Source organism: Lolium perenne, chromosome 4 (genome assembly GCF_019359855.2).
Source record: "Lolium perenne isolate Kyuss_39 chromosome 4, Kyuss_2.0, whole genome shotgun sequence".
Lineage (NCBI taxonomy): Eukaryota > Viridiplantae > Streptophyta > Magnoliopsida > Poales > Poaceae > Lolium > Lolium perenne.
This window is the reverse complement of record NC_067247.2, coordinates 25936864-25958552: the sequence shown is the minus strand read 5'-3', so window position 1 is coordinate 25958552 and position 21689 is coordinate 25936864. Positions and strand designations below refer to the sequence as shown.

At 41.9% G+C, this 21689-nt stretch overlaps 1 protein-coding gene and 1 long non-coding RNA gene across 4 annotated transcripts; both read left to right on the top strand.

Moving 5' to 3' along the window:
* Positions 1-9622: 9622 nt before the first annotated feature.
* On the top strand, positions 9623-10618 carry LOC127348274 (uncharacterized). Its single transcript, XM_051374356.2, has one exon. The coding sequence runs from the start codon at positions 9722-9724 to the stop codon at positions 10376-10378; it is 657 nt and encodes a 218-aa protein (XP_051230316.1). The 5' UTR covers positions 9623-9721; the 3' UTR covers positions 10379-10618.
* Positions 10619-18763: 8145 nt separating this feature from the next.
* Positions 18764-20348, top strand: LOC127291973 (uncharacterized). Of its 3 annotated transcripts, XR_007844866.2 has the most exons (4): positions 18766-19034; positions 19121-19254; positions 19385-19488; positions 19729-19938. It is a non-coding gene; the product is annotated as an uncharacterized lncRNA (long non-coding RNA). The 3 variants fall into 3 exon arrangements; XR_007844867.2 differs by lacking the exon at positions 19729-19938 and adding an exon at positions 20133-20348 and having other exon boundaries at positions 18764-19254; XR_007844865.1 differs by having other exon boundaries at positions 18766-19254.
* Positions 20349-21689: the final 1341 nt, after the last annotated feature.

The window sequence follows — 21689 nt, the reverse complement described above, 5'->3', positions numbered from 1 at the left end:
ACATCATTCCCCAAACCCTAGCCGCCCCTCTCTCCCTCCTCGTTCTTCCTGCGCAGGCTTGGCGAAGCCCTGCAGGAATTTCTCCTCCACCTCCACCACCACACCGTCGTGCTGCTGGGATTTCGAGGGGATCTACCACCTCCGCTGCCCGCTGGAACGGGGAGAGGAAGGACATCATTGACACCGTACATGTGACCGAGTAAGGAAGTGCTGCCGGATTGCAGCACCGAAACGATCGTCTACATCAAACACGAGATCTGATATCATTAAGGCTTTGGATCTATGAGGGTTAGTCTCTCATCTATCTAATTGCTCCAATCTCATAGATTAGATCTTAGATTTTCCATAGATTGGATCTTGGATTTATTCGTCTTTACGATAGAATTTTTTTGTTTTCCATGCATCGAACTCTACACTTCTTGGTATCCTTGTGTAACATCCAACAATGGCTCATTGTGAAGCACTTGTTGTCGTAGGTACTCTTGTGTTGTGCTCCAAAGCATAAACAACCTACATACACGCACAACAAACAATGGTATGTGCTCTCATATGTGCAACGAACATTGAGACGATGGGAAGAGGTTTACCATGTGGCGAGGGAGCTCCTCGGCAATGCCTGATACGTCTCCGACGTATCGATAATTTCTTATGTTCCATGCCACATTATTGATGATATCTACATGTTTTATGCATACTTTATGACATATTTATGCATTTTCTGGCACTAACCTATTAACGAGATGCCGAAGTGCCAGTTCCTGTTTTCTGCTGTTTTTGGTTTCAGAAATCCTAGTAAGGAAATATTCTCGGAATCGGACGAAATCAACGCCCAGGTTCCTATTTTGCCCGGAAGCATCCAGAACACACGAGAACCGCCAGAGAGGGGGCACAGGGCCACCAAACCCTAGGCCGGCGCGGCCAGAAGGGGGGCCGCGCCCCCCTATAGTGTGGGCCCCCCAGAAGTCCACCGACCTTGCCCTTCCGCCTATTTAAAGCCTCCGTCGTGAAAACCCTGATACGTTCAACGAAACCCGCAGAAACCTTCCAGAGCCGCCGCCATCGCGAAGCCAAGATCTGGGGGACAGGAGTCTCTGTTCCGGCACGCCGCCGGGACGGGGAAGTGCCCCCGGAAGGCTTCTCCATCGACACCACCGCCATCTTCATCAACGCTGTTGTCTCCCATGAGGAGGGAGTAGTTCTCCATCGAGGCTCGGGGCTGTACCGGTAGCTATGTAGTTAATCTCTCTCCTATGTACTTCAATACAATAATCTCATGAGTTGCCTTACATGATTGAGATTCATATGATGATGTTTGTAATCTAGATGTCGTTATGCTAGTCAAGTGAATTTTACTTATGTGATCTCCGGAGACTCCTTGTCCCACGTGTGTAAAGGTGACAGTGTGTGCACCGTGTGGGTCTCTTAGGCTATATTTCACAGAATACTTATTCACTGTTATGAATGGCATAGTGAAGTGCTTATTTATATCTCTTTATGATTGCAATGTGTTTTGTATCACAATTTATCTGCATGCTACTCTAGTGATGTTATTAAAGTATTTTTATTCCTCCTGCACGGTGTAATGGTGACAGTGTGTGCATCCGTGTTAGTACTTGGCGTAGGCTATGATTATGATCTCTTGTAGATTATGAAGTTAACTATTGCTATGATGGTATTGATGTGATCTATTCCTCCTACATAGTGTGAAGGTGACAGTGTGCATGCTATGTTAGTACTTGGTTTAGTCGTGTTGATCTTTCATGCACTCTAAGGTTATTTAAATATGAACATTGAATTGTGGAGCTTGTTAACTCCGGCATTGAGGGTTCGTGTAATCCTACGCAATGTGTTCATCATCCAACAAGAGAGTGTAGAGTATGCATCTATCTATTTATTCTGTTATGTGATCAATGTTGAGAGTGTCCACTAGTGAAAGTATGATCCCTAGGCCTTGTTCCTAAATACTGCTATCGCTGCCTGTTTACTGTTTTACTGCGTTACTACTACTTGTTTACTGTCCTGGGCAAAGCACTTTTCTGGTGCCGTTGCTACTGCTTATTCATACCACCTGTATCTCACTATCTCTTCGCCGAACTAGTGCACCTATTAGGTGTGTTGGGGACACAAGAGACTTCTTGCTTTGTGGTTGCAGGGTTGCATGAGAGGGATATCTTTGACCTCTTCCTCCCTGAGTTCGATAAACCTTGGGTGATCCACTTAAGGGAAAACTTGCTGCTGTTCTACAAACCTCTGCTCTTGGAGGCCCAACACTGTCTACAGGAAAAGGAGGGGGCGTAGACATCAAGCTATTTTCTGGCGCCGTTTCCGGGGAGGAAAGGTAAAAGGTACTCACACGCTGGTTCCAGGTAACAGTATTTTCTGGCGCCGTTGTGTGTGTGCTCGAAGCTATTTCCTTTAGATCCTGCAATTGCATCTTTTTGTTTCTTGTTTACACTAGTAAGGCATAATGGAAAACAACAAAAATATGAGAGATCTTTATGAACTTTATCTTGAATTAGGACATGATGTGTTTGAAGAGAGAATTAAAAAAACTATGGAACTTTATATGCATGCTAATGGGAATGTTATTAATATGAATGCTTTGAACACTATTGTTGCTAATGCTATGGAAAATTTTAAGCTTGGGGAAGCTGGTTTTGATGAGCATGATCTTTTTAGTCCCGCAAGCATGGAGGAGAAAATTTACTTTGATGATACTTTGCCTCCTATTTATGATGATTATAATGATAGTAGTCTTTTGGTGCCACCTACTGTGGAGGATAAATTTGATTATGATTACAATATGCCTCCTATATATGATAGCTACTTTGTTGAATTTGCTCCCACTACAATTAATAAAATTGATTATGCTTATGTGGAGAGTAATGATACTTTTATGCATGAGACTCATGATAAGAATGCTTTATGTGATAGTTATATTGTTGAGTTTGCTCATGACACTACTGAAAGTTATTATGAGAGAGGAAAATATGGTTGTACAAATTTTCATGTTACTAAAACACCTCTCTATATGCTGAAATTTTTGAAGTTACACTTGTTTTATCTTTCTATGCTTGTTGCATTATGCCTACATAACTTGTTTATTTACAAGATCCCTTTTCATAGGAAGCATGTTAGGCTTAAATTTGTTTTGAATTTGCCTCTTGATGCTCTCTTTTGCTTCAAATACTACTTCTTGCGAGTGCATCATTAAAACTGCTGAGCCCATCTTAATGGCTATAAAGAAAGCACTTCTTGGGAGATAACCCATGTGTTATTTTGCTACAGTACTTTGTTTTATATTTGTGTCTTGGAAGTTGTTTACTACTGTAGCAACCTCTCCTTATCTTAGTTTTGTGATTTGTTGTGCCAAGTGAAGCCTCTAATCGAAGGTTGATACTAGATTTGGATTTCTGCGCAGAAACAGATTTCTATCTGTCACGAATCTGGGCTGTTTTCTCTGTAGGTAACTCAGAAAAATATGCCAATTTACGTGCGTTTTCCTCAGATATGTGCGCAACTTTCATTAGTTTTGAGTTTTCTGATTTGAGCAACGGAAGTATTTATTAAAAATTCGTCTTTACGGACTGTTCTGTTTTGACAGATTCTGCCTTTTATTTCGCATTGCTTCTTTCGCTGTGTTGGGTGGATTTCTTTGTTCCATTACCTTCCAGTAGCTTTGAGCAATGTCCAGAAGTGTTAAGAATGATTGTGTCACCTCTGAACATGTGAGTTTTTGATTATGTACTAACCCCTCTAATGAAGTTTATGAGAAGTTTGGTGTGAAGGAAGTTTTCAAGGGTCAAGAGAGGAGGATGATATACTATGATTAAGAAGAGTGAAAGCTCTATGCTTGGGGATGCCCCGGTGGTTCATCCCTGCATATTTCAAGAAGACTCAAGCATCTAAGCTTGGGGATGCCCAAGGCATCCTCTTCTTCATCGACAACATTATCAGGTTCCTCCCCTGAAACTATATTTTTATTCGGTCACATCTTATGTGCTTTACTTGGAGCGTCTGTTTGTGTTTGCTTTTGTTTTTATTTGAATAAATGCTTGTGTGGGAGAGAGACACACTCTTCTGGTTCGTATGAACACATGTGTTCTTAGATTTTAATGTTCATGGCGAAGGTTGAAACTGCTTCGTTAATTTGTTATATGGTTGGAATCGGAAAATGATACATGTAGTAATTGCTAAAATGTCTTGGATAATGTGATACTTGGCAATTGTTGTGCTCATGTTTAAGCTCTTGCATCATATACTTTGCACCTATTAATGAAGAAATACATAGAGCTTGCTAAAATTTGGTTTGCATAATTGGTCTCTCTAAGGTCTAGATAATTTCTAGTATTGAGTTTGAACAACAAGGAAGACGGTGTAGAGTCTTATAATGTTTACAATATGTCTTTTATGTGAGTTTTGCTGCACCGGTTCATCCTTGTGTTTGTTTCAAATAACCTTGCTAGCCTAAACCTTGTATCGAGAGGGAATACTTCTCATGCATCCAAAATCCTTGAGCCAACCACTATGCCATTTGTGTCCACTATACCTACCTACTACATGGTATTTCTCTGCCATTCCAAGTAAATACTTCATGTGCTACCTTTAAACCTTCAAAATGCTTCTCAATTTGTGTTAATGTTTTATAGCTCAGGAGGAAGTATGTGGTGTTTTATCTTTCGATCTTGTCATTTACTTTTGACAGACTTTCACAATGGACTAGTGGCTTCATCCGCTTATCCAATAATTTTGCAAAAAGAGCTGGCAATGGGGTTCCCAGCACCAATTAATTACAACTTGCATTAATAATTCTCTTCACATGTTTTGCTCTGATTCATCAGTAAGCAACTTAATTTTGCAAATAGACACTCCTTCATGGTATGTGAATGTTGGAAGGCACCCGAGGATTCGGTTAGCCATGGCTTGTGTAAGCAAAGGTTGGGAGGAGTGTCACCCATAAATAAATAAAAACTAAAGTACATGTGTAAACAAAAGAGAAGAGGGATGATCTACCTTGCTGGTAGAGATAACGTCCTTCATGGGAGCCGCTCTTGAAAGTCTGGTTGATAAGGTAGTTAGAGTACCCATTACCATTCGTTGACAACAACAAACACCTCTCAAAATTTTATTTTTATGCTCTCTATATGATTTCAAAACTTGAAAAGCTCTAGCACATGATTTATCCCTGCTTCCCTCTGCGAAGGGCCATTCTTTTACTTTTATTGTTGAGTCAGTTCACCTATCTCTCTCCACCTTAAGAAGCAAACACTTGTGTGAACTGTGCATTGATTCCTACATACTTGCATATTGCACTTGTTATATTGCTTTGCATTGACAACTATCCATGAGATATACATGTTACAAGTTGAAAGCAACCGCTGAAACTTCATCTTCCTTTATGTTGCTTCAATACCTTTACTTTGAATTATTGTTTTATGAGTTAACTCTTATGCAAGACTTATTGATGCTTGTCTTGAAGCACTATTCATGAAAAGTCTTTGCTTTATGATTCAGTTGTTTAGTCATATCATTACCATTGTTTTGATCGCTGCATTCATTACATATGCTTACAATAGTATGATCAAGGTTACGATGGCATGTCACTTCAGAAATTATCTTTGTTATCGTTTACCTGCTCGGGACGAGCAGGAACTAAGCTTGGGGATGCTGATACGTCTCCGACGTATCGATAATTTCTTATGTTCCATGCCACATTATTGATGATATCTACATGTTTTATGCATACTTTATGACATATTTATGCATTTTCTGGCACTAACCTATTAACGAGATGCCGAAGTGCCAGTTCCTGTTTTCTGCTATTTTTGGTTTCAGAAATCCTAGTAAGGAAATATTCTCGGAATCGGACGAAATCAACGCCCAGGTTCCTATTTTGCCCGGAAGCATCCAGAACACACGAGAACCGCCAGAGAGGGGGCACAGGGCCACCAAACCCTAGGCCGGCGCGGCCAGAAGGGGGGCCGTGCCCCCCTATAGTGTGGGCCCCCCAGAAGTCCACCGACCTTGCCCTTCCGCCTATTTAAAGCCTCCGTCGCGAAAACCCTGATACGTTCGACGAAACCCGCAGAAACCTTCCAGAGCCGCCGCCATCGCGAAGCCAAGATCTGGGGGACAGGAGTCTCTGTTCCGGCACGCCGCCGGGACGGGGAAGTGCCCCCGGAAGGCTTCTCCATCGACACCACCGCCATCTTCATCAACGCTGCTGTCTCCCATGAGGAGGGAGTAGTTCTCCATCGAGGCTCGGGGCTGTACCGGTAGCTATGTGGTTAATCTCTCTCCTATGTACTTCAATACAATAATCTCATGAGCTGCCTTACATGATTGAGATTCATATGATGATGTTTGTAATCTAGATGTCGTTATGCTAGTCAAGTGAATTTTACTTATGTGATCTCCGGAGACTCCTTGTCCTACGTGTGTAAAGGTGACAGTGTGTGCACCGTGTGGGTCTCTTAGGCTATATTTCACAGAATACTTATTCACTGTTATGAATGGCATAGTGAAGTGCTTATTTATATCTCTTTATGATTGCAATGTGTTTTGTATCACAATTTATCTGCATGCTACTCTAGTGATGTTATTAAAGTAGTTTTATTCCTCCTGCACGGTGTAATGGTGACAGTGTGTGCATCCGTGTTAGTACTTGGCGTAGGCTATGATTATGATCTCTTGTAGATTATGAAGTTAACTATTGCTATGATGGTATTGATGTGATCTATTCCTCCTACATAGTGTGAAGGTGACAGTGTGCATGCTATGTTAGTACTTGGTTTAGTCGTGTTGATCTTTCATGCACTCTAAGGTTATTTAAATATGAACATTGAATTCTGGAGCTTGTTAACTCCGGCATTGAGGGTTCGTGTAATCCTACGCAATGTGTTCATCATCCAACAAGAGAGTGTAGAGTATGCATCTATCTATTTATTCTGTTATGTGATCAATGTTGAGAGTGTCCACTAGTGAAAGTATGATCCCTAGGCCTTGTTCCTAAATACTGCTATCGCTGCTTGTTTACTGTTTTACTGCGTTACTACTGCTGCGTTACTACTGCTTGTTTACTGTCCTGGGCAAAGCACTTTTCTGGTGCCGTTGCTACTGCTTATTCATACCACATGTATTTCACTATATCTTCGCCGAACTAGTGCACCTATTAGGTGTGTTGGGGACACAAGAGACTTCTTGCTTTGTGGTTGCAGGGTTGCATGAGAGGGATATCTTTGACCTCTTCCTCCCTGAGTTCGATAAACCTTGGGTGATCCACTTAAGGGAAAACTTGCTGTTGTTCTACAAACCTCTGCTCTTGGAGGCCCAACACTGTCTATAGGAAAAGGAGGGGGCGTAGACATCAATGCCCACCATGAGGGGCTTAGGGTTGACGAAATCCTACAGGTTAGCACGAGATATCGATACCAAACGAATAGGAGCGAGATTTACCCAGGTTTGGGGCCCTCGATGAGGTCAAACGCTTACTCCTACTTGTCTGATCTTGATTTATCAAGTAAAAGAGGTTACAATAGGGTAGCCGATATACTTCTATGGTGAACTCGCCGGGAGGCAAGGTTTCTAGGGTTGGTGTATGCTAGATTGTGTTGGATGCGTAAGTGTGTCGTTCGATAGGCCCTCTCCTGGCCTTTATATAGGAGGCTAGGTCCCGAGAGTCCTGTCCGAACTCGACTAGGTTACATCAAGATCTAATCTATCCTTTTCTTTATCGACGTCTTCTTGCCTTGTTCGTCAAGAATTCGTCTTCTTGTAAGTCTTCTTTGTTGTAACCGACGTATGGGCCCACCTTGGATCATGGCAATCCTCATGGGCCTCTTGTTGGACCAAAGGAGGTGGACCAATGCCGAGTACCCGAAGGGTAATGCCCACATCACCATGTCAATGGCCGAGACACCGCTTATTTGCCTTCCGGTAACCGTCTCGTATGAGCCTTGGAACCGGCTACACTCGGCATGGATGAAGCTCCACCTCTTTGAAAGGGAGAGATCTTTGCGTGTGATATTGAAGGGTTTTCCACCCAACAAACGATGCTCATGGAAGTACTTGCCCACATGGTTCCAATAAGCATTATCCTTTTGCTCGGCACCGCAAAGTGGATCTTGGGAAATCTCAATCCAAGCGGAGCATAGCATTTTGTCCTCTTCGATGGTGTAGCTCGCCATCCTTTGGCTGATCTTCTTGCCATCGGCAAGCATGGTGGCAAGTGACGTGGCCAGTGTGGCCGCGGTGGTCTGGGTGATTTCCCCAGCCATGTCTTCGGCGTAGCCGTCGTTTCCAAACTGTGGCTGCTCGTCAACTCAGTAGCCCTCATGAACATCCTCGTACTGAGTGCCGTCGTACTCAGTGTAGTCGCCTTGTTTCTCGTCAGCGCCCTCGTAGATCATATCCTGCATGATGGCCTCGCCGTGCGCGGGCTCACATTCATGCGCGCATAACAGCCGGGACAAGCCGGCGGGACCAAGTATCAATGGGAAAAATTACAAGAGATGGGCAAGAGCTTTACCATCTTGGTCGCCGGCAGGAGCTCGCCTGTCATTCCGTCGAACAGGTTGGCTGGTCGCGACATGTCGACGTAGAGATTCAACGTTGCTTCTTCGGCCCTGCCGGCGATGATAGCCCGGCCGTGGGAGTGCGGTTGAGGTCGATACCTTGGCCGGAAGTAATCGACGACGCCTCACGCGGATCACCTAACCGGGACAGCGCGCATCCAGCCCTGCCGTAGCCGCCGCCGTGCTGGGATGGCCTAGGTTGAAGAGGAGGCCGGCCACTTGGCGTCGACGTGACGGAGCTCGTCGACGACGTGCCGGCAGCCAAAGGGAGCACCGCCCAATGGCCGAAGGCCACGTTCAGCGACTCCTGTTTCATCAACATGACGGCCTGCTGGGCGACTTTGTGAGCAAGCAGCTCGCTGTTGGGGTGTTGTCGCTCGACGATGATACGCTCTTGTTCCAGCTTGGCGGCGGCCTTCCGAGGTTTGGCGGCTTCTCTCCGGCCTGCGCGCTTGCTGTACTCCGTCCGGTGCTCCTCCTCCGTCATATCCTTGGCGGCCTTCTTCGGCTTCGTCTGCTTCTTCCCGGCGGTGGCCATGGCAGGCGTGGCCGTCGCCATGGCAGTCGCGGCGGCGGAATCCATCGCTTCCGCTTCCTTTCCAGCCGGCTGAATTCCTGTGGGAGGGTTTTTGGAGGAAATTTGCGCGCCACTGGTGGGAGGGGCCATGGTCTTCTAGGAAGGACAAGGGAGGATGCACGAATTGTCCGGCCCAACGCATCAGCGTCCCAAATTTGGGACATGGATGGATCGATCCAGACGAGTCAGTCCATTTGGATCGCCCCACTGGAGCATGCGCGGGCTGTCGGGCAGTCCCGCGCGGACCAAAACAGACGGCCCAGATTTCGTTTGGGTCGGTTTGGGTCCGTCCGCGTTGGAGATGCCCTCAGTACCCGATCCGGCGCTCCCGCTGCTCTCTCCACAACGGTCATGGGCGCGCGCATGCACCCTCGCAAAAGCCTCCCAGCCACTCCGACGACGACCACCTAGAACCACTCCCTCACCGAGCGAGCATCCCACGGACATACTTATAAACCCGGGCGCTCCATCGACCCAGCAGTGTGTGCTACCATACAAACCACCAGAGAAACCACAGAGGTTCTCGATCCGACTCCAAGGCCGGCATATCTGAGACGATCGACTAAAGCAAATGGCGGCGTCTACGGTGCTGGTGCTCGCCCTGGCCGTCCTCCTCCTCCCGGCATCGTCGTCCGCTGCGCGCGCACCACCGGGCTCGAGCCCGCTGGTGGCCACGTGCAAGGAGGGCCCCTTCCAGGCGCACTGCGTCAAGGAGCTGGGCCCGCGCCTCCTCGACATCCAGACGGCGCTCGCTTCCGTGTCCCCACGAGGCGCGCTCATCGCCGGCGTGCCCGGGACGGTGGACTTCTCCTCCCTGGTCGCCGTGGCCATGGAGGCAGCGACCGAGGCCGGGGCCGTAGCCACCACCATCTTCGACGGCAAGCTCCCCGGGTTCAACGCCTCCGTGCCCGACTTCAAGAAGTGCCTCGACAACTGCACCGTCACCATGAAGTCCGCCATGAAGAAGCTCCACGGCGCCACCGCCGCCATGAAGGTCCACGCCCACCAGGTCGCCACGATGCTGGCGAACAAGGCCATCGTCGACGTCGGGTCCTGCACGATGAGCTGCCACAACCTCACCGGTGACATGAGGCTCATCCTCGAGGCCAGCCTCGTCGAGTTCCAGAAGATGCTCAGGATCGCCGTCACCTTCATCAGCAAGCTCGCGGCCAAGACCCCGCCCGGTCCTCCTCCAATGCGCGGCATTCCCCCGGCGCGCCGACCCTGATCGATCGAGACACGTACGCCCGCGCGGTGCTGGCGTGCTGCGATCGAACGACTCAATAACGTGGGATTCCTAAGGCAGAGCGGAACGAGGTCGATCTCCCGATTGATCCTCATTTTGATTTTTCCTAGTTTTTTTTCGTGTTTTGTTCTCGTCGTTCTTATGGTACAGCTCGCGAGAAATTTTAACTGTAGTAGTTCAGATGTTTAATAGAAATAAAATGGAATCTCATTCGTTGGTTTAGTTTATGTTCTACTATACTCACTGCTAACTTTGTTTCCTTTTCTATTGAAAAAAATTAATCATCTCAAAGGAATTAGAGGTGGCTAGACATAATATACTAGATGCACAGGACAATAATCTTGTAGTAGAACATCATGCACGTACTGATCAGATCTTATTGCTGGGTTTTGGTGAGATCACGCTGAGGAAGGCTTCAGTTGTTTCAAGGAGAAGCAGGCAATGCTTGCAAAATTAGTCTAGCAGGAACACTGTCAAAGTCGGGTCTTGTCTCTGAGGAGCACAATCCAAATCAAGTGATGCCTTGGTGAAAGTCCTAAATGACCACTCATTGTGTGGCATTGTGGCTTGATCCAGAAGGAGGAAACAAAATCCAAAATATTTATGATAGATGCAACTTCGAATTGTAGGGGGTTGGTAAAAAATGGATGAACATTTTCTTGGCTAAAAAGAATAGGAACTTCATTTTATTGGTTTTCACGAAACAATCAAGGATTATTAACCAGTCTTTTCAGGAAAATTGACCCCATGGGCGGGTATGCTTGTAATGAATTGATTCTATTAGAAAAGGTGGTGGGATTCTTGGTGGTTTTAGGCTATCTAGGTTTTCCATTTGGGATACATGTATGGGAAATTCTGCATGAAGGTTAACTTGATGGATTAGAAGCTTCGTTTGAAGTGGTGTTTGGTTATTTTCTATGGTGCTGCTCAATCTCATGATCAGTCCTTGCCTCTCCTGCTTGATGGAGATTTTAATCTTCTCAGATTCTCATCTGAAAAAAACAAAAGAATGACATGTAACAAATGGAATGATTTGTTCAATTCAGTTATTAACACTTATGGCCTAAGGGAGCTAATTTTGTCTCCTCGGTATTATACTTGGACAAATAATCAAAGGGGTCCTACTTTGGAAAAATTATACAGGTTCCTTATGAGCAATAATTGGGAAGATCTTTTCCCTCTCACCATTGTACATAAAGTTGCTAGAGAGATGTCTACTCATAATCCTCTCATACTTAAAACCATGGAGCACAAAGATAGAAAAAGAAGAGAATTTATGTTCGAGAAGAGATGGTTGAAGGAACATGATTTCCATAGCAGAGTTGCCAGAATTTGGCATCAACATGTCCGTGTCAGTAATAGCTTCGAAAGAATGCAGAAGAAATTGAAAAATGTGAAGAATGGATAGAAGGGATGGGAAGCCAACCTAAGAGGCCGTGATATCAAAAGAAGGAAAGAAATTTCCCTCTTTGACATCAAAAGAGGCCGTGATGAGAAACTCAATGATATAGATAGAAATGAGATGGATAGGAGATTTATTGTGGAAGAGTTCAAAGATGTAATTGACGAGATGGAAAAAAATAAAGCTGTAGATCTTGATGGAATTTCTGTTGAATATTACCCAAAATGTTGGGACATCATTAAAAGTGATTTAATGTCTGGTTTTGATGACTTCCACCACCATAAGATTGACCTTGATAGGACTAATAATGGGACTGTTACTTCAATCTCAAAAAATTGATGAAGCTAATGTGATTGAGAAGTTCATGTCCATTTGCCTTTTGCAAGTGCTTTTCAAAATTTTCACCAAAACGCTCAATGTTAGAGCTGAACCTGACACGGGTAAACTCATCCACTAATGTCAGACTGCTTTTATTTGAGGTAGATACATACCTGACGGGGTTATGTTATTACAAGATATTCTAACGGAAACCAAATTTAGGAAACAACGGAGGATTTTCTTGAAGATTGACTTTGAACCAGCCTGTGACAAAGTCAACAGTGAGTTTCTCTTTGACTGTTGTAAACAAAAGGATTTCAGAGAAAATTGATGATTTGGATCAGAAAAGTTGTAATTAAAGAGACTCTAAGTGTGAAAGTTAATGACAAAATAGGCCCATACTTTTGCTCCTTTTCTGTTTAATATGGCAGCAATTTAGCTAAGATGATTTCTTCATCTCACCAAAAATGGTCTTTTGGCAGCAAACAGTTTAGCTAAGATGATTTCTTCATCTCACAAAAAATGGTCTTTTGACTGGTTTAGCCAGCAATTTAGTTGACAAAGGTGTTGATATGCTTCAATATGCAGATGAAAAAATTTTGTTAATTCAAGATTAACTAGAACAAGCATGAAGTCTGAAACTATTGTTGTATATTTTTAAGCTATGTTTGGCTTCAAAATTAGTTTACAGAAAAGTGAGGTTATGCTCATTCGGGGGGAGGGGGGAGTGACAATAAAGCTCAGTGTTATGCATATTTGTTCAACTGTAAAAGAGGGGGCTAACAATAAAATACATTGGTACTGTTGTGTGTGCCACAAGAACTTTGCTGAGATGAGTTTCCTTGGGGAGAAAACTAGGGAAAAGATGAGTGGTGGATTGGTAAAACAATATCTATTGGGGGTAGACCAATTAAAATTGATGCTTGTTTATCCAATGTTGTTGTTTATCGAATTTCCATGAGGCTATTACAGAAAACAACTATTGAAGAACTGGATAAACAGTCAAATCCTTCTTTTGGGTTGGGAGTACAGCTAAAAGAAAGTGTCACGTTGTCAAGTGGAAGTGAATCTGTAAACCAAAGAAAAAAAAGGTGGCTTGGGTTTGAAAGATCTAGCCAAATTAAATAATCTCTTCATGTGTAAATGGTGGTGGAAATAGAGAATAGTGATAGTCCTTGATGAGAGTTTATGAGGAAAGACTATTTTAGGGATTCTGTAGTCTTTTACTCAAAAAGCAGGTCTGGTGACTCCCCTTTGTGGATACACATTATGCATGTAAAAGAGGTGTACTTATGAGGGAGGATAATGCATTGGTAGTGGCACACTAACCAGCTATTGGTTTGATGCTTGGTGTGGCCACTATCCTTTAAAGTACAAATTCCTTGATATTTATAGTATTTGTAATGAACAGAGAATTACTGTTGATGGTGTTGCTGGGTTGGAATGGAGATTCACCTTCAGAAGATGGTTGACTCTGGTACAGATCAACCTCCCTTTTGAGAGAGATAAATCTTTCCGGAAGTGGACGAAAAATGACATCTTCACTGTTAGATCAGTCTATAGGCATCTTTGTAGTAATGGATTGGACAGATCCTTGAAGCAACTTTGGAAGAGCATAATTTAACTCAAAATCAAAGTGTGGTTACTGCTTATTTGGCGTAACGCAATTGCCATGACAGACAATTTGCTAAAACGTTATTGGGCAAGCAATTCTCTGTGCCAATTCTGCAATAAACATGAAAACATGCTTCATCATTTTTTGAATGTGCACTAGCGCAATTTGTATGGGGTACTGTGGGATAAGCCATAGGTGGTCTAACACGCCCCAGGATTTTCTCTCAATTCTTCTGGTGCTTTCCGCAATTTTTCCTTGCCAGTCGAAAAAACACATAGATTGTTGGGTTGGCTGCAATTTGTTGGGCGATTTGGAAGTTAAGAAATAGAGCTTGCTTTGTGGACAATCTGATTAAAATCATATTGAACTAATTAGTCACTCTATTGTTTTTTATAAAATACTCCGCAAGTTTACATAACTCTCGTGATGTAGAAGACATTCGTTCTATCGCGGATAAGCTCTTGCGACTTGCTACATTGGCTAACAAGATGGGTGAGAGTGATCCGACAACTGGAGGTGCCTTTGCTCGTTTTCTTGAAGCTTCGAAGTTAATTGTAGAGGACATCAAATTGGAAGTTGATGAAGATGCTTGAGTGTGATGTGTTTGTTCCTTCAGTGACGCTTGTTCTAGGGTTTTGTTGTTAGAAAACTTCTAGTTGGCTTGTAAATAAAAAAATGTTAGCAGTAGGCTACGTTTTCCTTTCGTTTTTGTAGCACAAACTTGGGACGTTGTTGACCTTCTAGCATGTGTGTCGTTATTTTTATGATAATGAAATTCGATCCTTAGGTGGGTTTCTAGGAAAAGAGTACTAAGTGCTAACATAGTAAACATTTTTCCCGTATTATCTGAAGAAACCTGTCCAGATACATTGCATCTGGATAATGCTCTCATAACACCTTGTGAAATCCCCAAATATATTCAAGACTTTGCGAGTTAGAGAGTTGGAGTGCCAAAATTCCATAGGATATGGTGATGTGGCGCTTCTTTATTTTGAGAATTACTAAAAAGATTAAGATATACACATACGTGAATTATAATGGTCGAACGCTTGCGACCTCGTCTCTTTACGCGACCATGCCATGCTCTCAGCATGCAGTCCACACACGGTAAGGATGACGCCTAGCTGATGTGTATGGAGGGGCATGTCGTCGCATATACATCAGGATCCTCTTTATCAATGGATCAACATTGCGCCTACTCTTACGAGTACTTCCTCAAGTGTGATTGCGTCTTCGTGACCCAAATAATAAATATGATTACAATGTGGGCATCAATAAGCTTCAAGGTCTAGATCTGTCAATGGTTTAAGATATGAACCTGGTTTTTTTACCTTGAGATTATTGTGCTCTTTGGAGGGTGGTTCAATTCCCTATTATGCTAGATTTTTTACTCTTGAGAACATCCAGTGCGATCTGTTAAGTGCAAAAAGTAGAGATCAACATGGCTCGAACCCTTAACATATCAAGCTAAACACCTCATTTTAGGAATTTAAAATTCATCTATTTTACTGAACAGAATTTTGACAAATTAGGTTTCTACTAACTAAAAAAATCATTGATTTTTATCCAAGAAAAGACTTTCTAGTTTAAGCTCTACATTTCTAGACATTACGGTGGTTGACCATGCATTTTTCTTGTTTCGTTGTCTTGAATATGAGTGTGTGATTTCTTAGGACTGGTCCTATTGATAATAAATAAAAGATCTTGTTTTCTCTATCAAGAAGATTTCAAATTCATTAGATATTACTTATTCCAGTATCGCAAGGTCAAAATAGGTAAAGCTGATCGAAAACTAGAACCACGAAAAAGGACCCTATCAAACAAATAAATGAAATGGTAGAAAGTGACAATATAAGAGGGATGAATCAAAATAATAAATCTACTTTGTAGTTTTATGAACAATTTGTTTGTGTAAGTGGGGACCTAGTATTTTCGGAGTCCTTATGTGAGGAATTAAAAAAACAAAAAAGAATAGAAAATTTGTTAATTAGGAAGGATAGGTTGGTTCATTTGAGCAGAATATTTTCCATGATCGTACCCAACGGTTATATTCCGTGAACAAGCTCTGTAAGATCACATAGAGTACAAATGAAATTTAATTCCTAAAGCATTTGGCTTGCTTGAATTACTCATCGGTGTAGCATTTAAGATACCTCTCTCTCTCCATCTTACCATTTTGCAACACTGACACTAGTGGAAAAGAGGCCTTTCGTCCCAACCTTTAGTCCCCGTTTTGAACCAAACCGGGACCAATGGGGGGTATTGGTCCCGGTTCATCATGAAAACCCTTTAGTCCCGGTTCGTTTGGACCCTTTAGTCCCGGTTGGTAATACAATCCGGGACTAAAGGGTGGTCTATGGGGCAAAAGTCTTTAGTCCCGGTTCGTATTACCAACCGGGACTAAAGGTCTACCCTTTAGTCTCGGTTCGTATTACGAACAGGGACTAAAGGGTTTTTTGCCTCCCCATGCACCTCCACCCCCCCCCCCCCCCCGTGGATCGCCTTTTTTAACACTGTAAAATAGAAAAGAAAATGATACAAAATTCAAAAAATAAAATGTTTTCGGATTCTTGTATGTTATGCAACCTACTATTAGGGAAAATTAACAAATTTGAATTTTCACTTTTTTTGCAAAAATGTTTTGAAAAATGGTAAAACCGCAATAACTTTTGCATACGACGTCGAAAAAAAACGTATAATATATCAAAAAAATCCTTGGAAAAAGTTACATCCGAATTCACCGAGGTTAACCCGGTTAGCCAATTTTTAGATTCTCAAAATTCCAAATGAAAATATGAAAGCAGGAAGATTTTAGTTTTTGTCAGAAATTCTGAATTTTATTTTTAAATTTTTTTAAAAATAATAATTACATCATGCATAAAGATTACTATTACTTAACCATAAAGTTAGCCAATTTTTTAGATTTTCAAATTTTCAAGTTTGGCAAAAAAATATTAAAAAATAATAAATTAAAAAAACAATTATAATACAAATTTAAAAAATTATAATTATAATACCATTACCACATCATGTTATTACGTTATTAGTTTTGTTTATTAAAATAATTATTTGGAATTCGAATAATAAATAAGTGTGAGATCGACCAACATGTTAATAGGATTGATATGATACTAGTATCACAACATGCGCGCGAAGCACTTGGAAGCGGGATGGGAAAGGAACTTGGAAGTTAAGCGTGCTAGTGCTGGAGTAGTGGGAGGATGGGTGACCGAGCGGGAAGTTGGACCACGGGTAAGTAATTTGACTAGAGATTAAGCGTAGTTAGAGATTAAGTGGAGTTAGAAAGTAAACTAGTTAAATAACTGAAATACTAGAAATTCTGAAAAAATAGGAAAAAAAAGAGGAGCGAAAAATAATTGGGAACCAAATAGAAAAAAAAATAACGAAATAACCTTTAGTCCCGGTTCGTGTTACAAACCGGGACTAAAGGGTTTTTCCTCGACGCGCGCCAGCAGCCCACGTGGCGGGACCTTTAGTCCCGGTTTGTTTTACAACCGAGACTAAAGGGGGGGACCTTTAGTCCCGCCTAATTGGTCCCGGTTTCAAAACCGGGACTAAAGGCCCAAATGAACCGGGCCTATAGCCCCGTTTTCCACTAGTGTGAGTATCTATATGGACTTGTTTGTGGTTGTCAAGATATACATCTTAGGCCAAAGAAAGAGGTTGAATATCAATGGTTAGCAAAGTGAGGATCCTACGCCGTCTTTCCTAAGTAAGATAATGTGGCAGTAAAGCCAAACACGAATGTTCTGATCAAGTACTTGGAAAGTTGAGAATTATGCCTTTATCCCACACAAATGGATTTTTTTTTAAAAAAAAGAGATTATGTCGGTGTTACTATCTCATTTAGTTACTTTAGATGTTGACCATGACTCATACACAAAGATGGCTATAGCTATATAGTTCTCTATTAAACTTAACACACACGCTATATTGCACGTAGATAATAAGATAACATTATTGTTTTTATACAATTCTAACATCTCGTGCTGCAAGTATTATTGGCATGGTTTCTGCACTAAATCTAGATGACATTTTGCAACACAAATTGATGTTGGTTGTTTCATTCTTCATTTATTGAATCTAGATATTAGAAAAAAATTAAGATAAAACACATGACACTATAGATACTTTTTAGTCTTTAGGATTGCGGAAAAGGTTTTTCAAACCATGGTGCATTTGAGATTTTATTAGGTATTGAATGCAGTGGTGGAACCAAATCACAGAGTATATGTACGCCTTCTTGTCCAATTTATTATCCATAAGAATATTGGCAGAGATCTTTAAAGTATATCATCTAAGAAACTATCTAGATATTGATTTATAGAGTATATGGTTATCTATCTAAGGTTTTGTTGAGGGAATATCTAATACACAAGGAGTCCCGCCTAGTTCTTTGTGGCGTATACATATCTAATTGTCATATTCAATTCAACAAAAATCGAAGCACCGATCCATGATCAACAAATCAAGTCGAAGAAATACCGAACATAAAAAAACTGCAAATTCAAGAGAAGAAGTTCAACACAAAGAGATCCACGATGGTGGTGAGCTCGGTCAAAGTTCATCGTTGACTATATATACACCATCCCTTTTTCCTAGTACGTAGAAGTAGGCACATGCAAAGGTCCGCTTGATCTCTCAACGATCCGAGACTTATAACATCTCTTGAGGAAGCACACACTCTTGATCATTCGTTAAGGACCTCTACCATGCAAATAGTTATTCATGGCCATGTATTCGCATTAGTTGAATAAAACTAAAGCAGGGAGTCCCCCCCCCCCGCCCCCCTAGAGACCTTGCATCGGTGCATGAGGTCACACTGAAATTCCCGTAGCAATAGCTTCCGATGACGTTTGGCCCTTTGGCAAGAAAAAGAACATATAAAGACGTTCATTGTTTGACGCTTTTAAGTTCGTCTCTACGTGTAAGTTGGCGCGGTACGTAGAGACGTTTTCAAAGACGTTATGCACGTCGTCTCTACTCCAGCACGTATCCATTAAGTTCCGCTTCTATCCTATCTTAACCTCCCATCCTCCTCAATTCCGCCGCACCCGCTGGAAGGAAAAAGGATATCGAGTCGCCCCCAAAGAAAATAAAGGGAAATACTACCAGCCCTAGCACTCTAGCAGATTTGTGAAGGCTGCTGCCGCCGGATCCCGTCCCGGTGCTCTTCGCCAACGAAATCTCCCAGGGATCCCCTCGCCATCGTCCATTCACCTGAAGGCACTAACTCCCCAGCATTAGACCACTGGCGGCGCGCGATTCCGAGGAGTCCTGAGGTAAGCAACTGCCGCCAGCCCCCTTTTCCCATATCTGATCTGTGATTTTCCTGTTTTTGTTTTCTGGCGGATGTGAGATCTGTTAGGTAGCTGCCGAAACCAACGTGGCATGGGGCTGCAATCTGGAAACGGAGGTATGAAGTTCTTTTCGAGATTGGAATGCAAGAACCTTGTAATATGAGTTCGCCTGCTATTCCTTCACTGCAACCTATTGGTTTGGGTAACTACTTCTCCAAATTGAATGAATATATACGCATTCATTGTGTTCACTATTGCTTTTTTCTTGCTAATAAATATTTAGATGGGAAAATAGTGCAAGTTACACCGTTGCTGCTTTTCTATTTTTTCAGGACGATTTGATTTAGATTTAGTGGTTACTGGCTGACACAAGCAAAATATTGCGGCATCAAGAATAACTCCTCGACATGCTGCAACCATACAAGGCAGAATGCGAGTAAGTTCCACCTTTTCTGACTTCAAAGTCTGTTTCATCAGACAACGCAAGCAATTATCTATTCTTCTGAAGTTTGATCTGTCTAGCAGTGCAAGCACATAAATAATCTAGTATTCTGAAGTTTATTTAGTCAAGATCTGCTCTCTCCACAACTTAGATTTGATTTGACATACATGCTTTATACTGAATCCTTAATGTGGTGTCGTTAGTAAAACTATTTTTCTTCTGTTTTCTACACAGGCACTCTATGTTACTGAACGAGGGTGGTACTAGATTGATGTAATAAAGGATTATTACACATATATAGTCATTTGCAGACACTTGTTAACTGCATTTTATAGCCTTTATCTCTTACATTGCCACATATTATGCCCCATCAAACTTTGTAATGTTAAAAGGTATTGCTGTTTGCAATGGTTTTATGAGCATCTCTACACAATGATTCAGTAATTCTTTTCTTGCGGCAAGTATGCAGCTTTATTCAAACAAGAAGGTGAAATAGCAATGTGAAGAGACTGCTCCATTATACGGTTATTGTCCCTAATGGTTTACAATTGAACTGCCCCATGGAAAGTAGAACATCTGATCGAAATTTATGACTTGCTACCTCATCTATTGATCAGTTGACTTTGTGTCTTGTGAAGATTTTCAAGCAACTCAACAGAAGACTTGCAAGGCGAATTACTGTAGTAGCGATGGGAATTGGGAAGCTGCTGTACCAATTGCTCTCTGCACAAACTAGCTGGAAGAAAATTATATATGGATTTGCACGATATTTTCTGGTCAAGCTGTAATCTTTTCACAAATGTACAGTTCAATTGTAAATTGTTGCAGTTCTAAAGAAATAAAGTTAACTTCTTCCAAATAATGCATTACGCTCTTCTGCCATATTATGGTCTGTGTGATACAGTGTAAATACGATTATTTTCATATGAAGCAAAAAAAAATGATAAACATTTTAAAATTTTAAAAAGAACGTCCTGACATTCTTAAGGACGCCATATTGCAGTATAGAGACGATATGGGAGGGCATCTAGAACACCGCCTCTACTGGGAATGGGGACGCTTTTAAAACGTCTCATGTCATTTTTGAGACGCTTCTAATGCGTCCTTGGAGATCTTGAGACGGTGCATAAGGAGACGCTTCTAGGACGTTTTACATAAGCGACTCTATATTGGTGTAGGGATGTTATAAAGCGTGTTTAGCACCTAAGTTGAACGTCTCTATATGACTTTTTTGTTGTAGTGGCAGCACAGGCCGCATGCCTCGTGAGCATGAAGTCCCATTCCGGTGTCTGTGGTTAATCGTCCGATCAACGTCTGGCAATTTTTTTTTTGACATACGTCTAGAAATTCCTATATGATGGTCATTACATATTTAAAAAAAGTTATATATGATGCTCATTGTGTGGTATGCCGAACAGATGAATACCGCTCTCCCTTGTGAACTAATTTAAACCGACTGGCCCAGTAACATCCCGGCTGCGGTGTAGTAGGTTTTCTCGGTTATTGGAAGATTCTAGAGCATTCTGGTCTACTTTTTCAGCTGGGTTTTCTGGGTCTGCTTTTTCCGGTCCGGTTTTCTTCTTTTTATTTCGCGTATGCATTTCCAATCCGGTCTCCTCTAGTTTTTTAGGGTTTTCTATTTTATGATCCTTTTGCGTGTTTCATTTTCTTTGATGTTGTTCATTTTTCTTTAAAAAAATAATTTTGAAAAGTTTCAATATTTTTCAATTCGATATTTTTCAATAACATTTTTTGAATCTGAACATTTTTTTAAAAAAACTGGACGTTTTTTTGTAACCAAGACAATTTTGAAATCTTAACAATTCTTAAAAATCTACTTTTTTTCAAATCTGAATAATTTTTAAAATCTGAATGTTTCAAATTTAACAATTTTCAAAGTATGAAAGTTTACAGATTTGAATACTTTCAAAGTAAAAAATCTAAATTATTTTTTTAGAAAAAGAGACAAAACTAAAGAAAAGTCTAGTAGCTGGGCCGACCCAATAGGAGTGCCTACAAGCGTCGGTGTTGTACGAGACGCTGAAGGCCTCCTACAGAAGCTCCCCTATACGCCAACTTCATCAGCATGAGGTGCACACCGCAAACCCACAGGCTGGTTGTTGGGCTGATACAATGTTGCCTTTTTTTTACCTTGTTTTATTGTTTCTTTTCTACTTTTCGCATTTTTAATGATT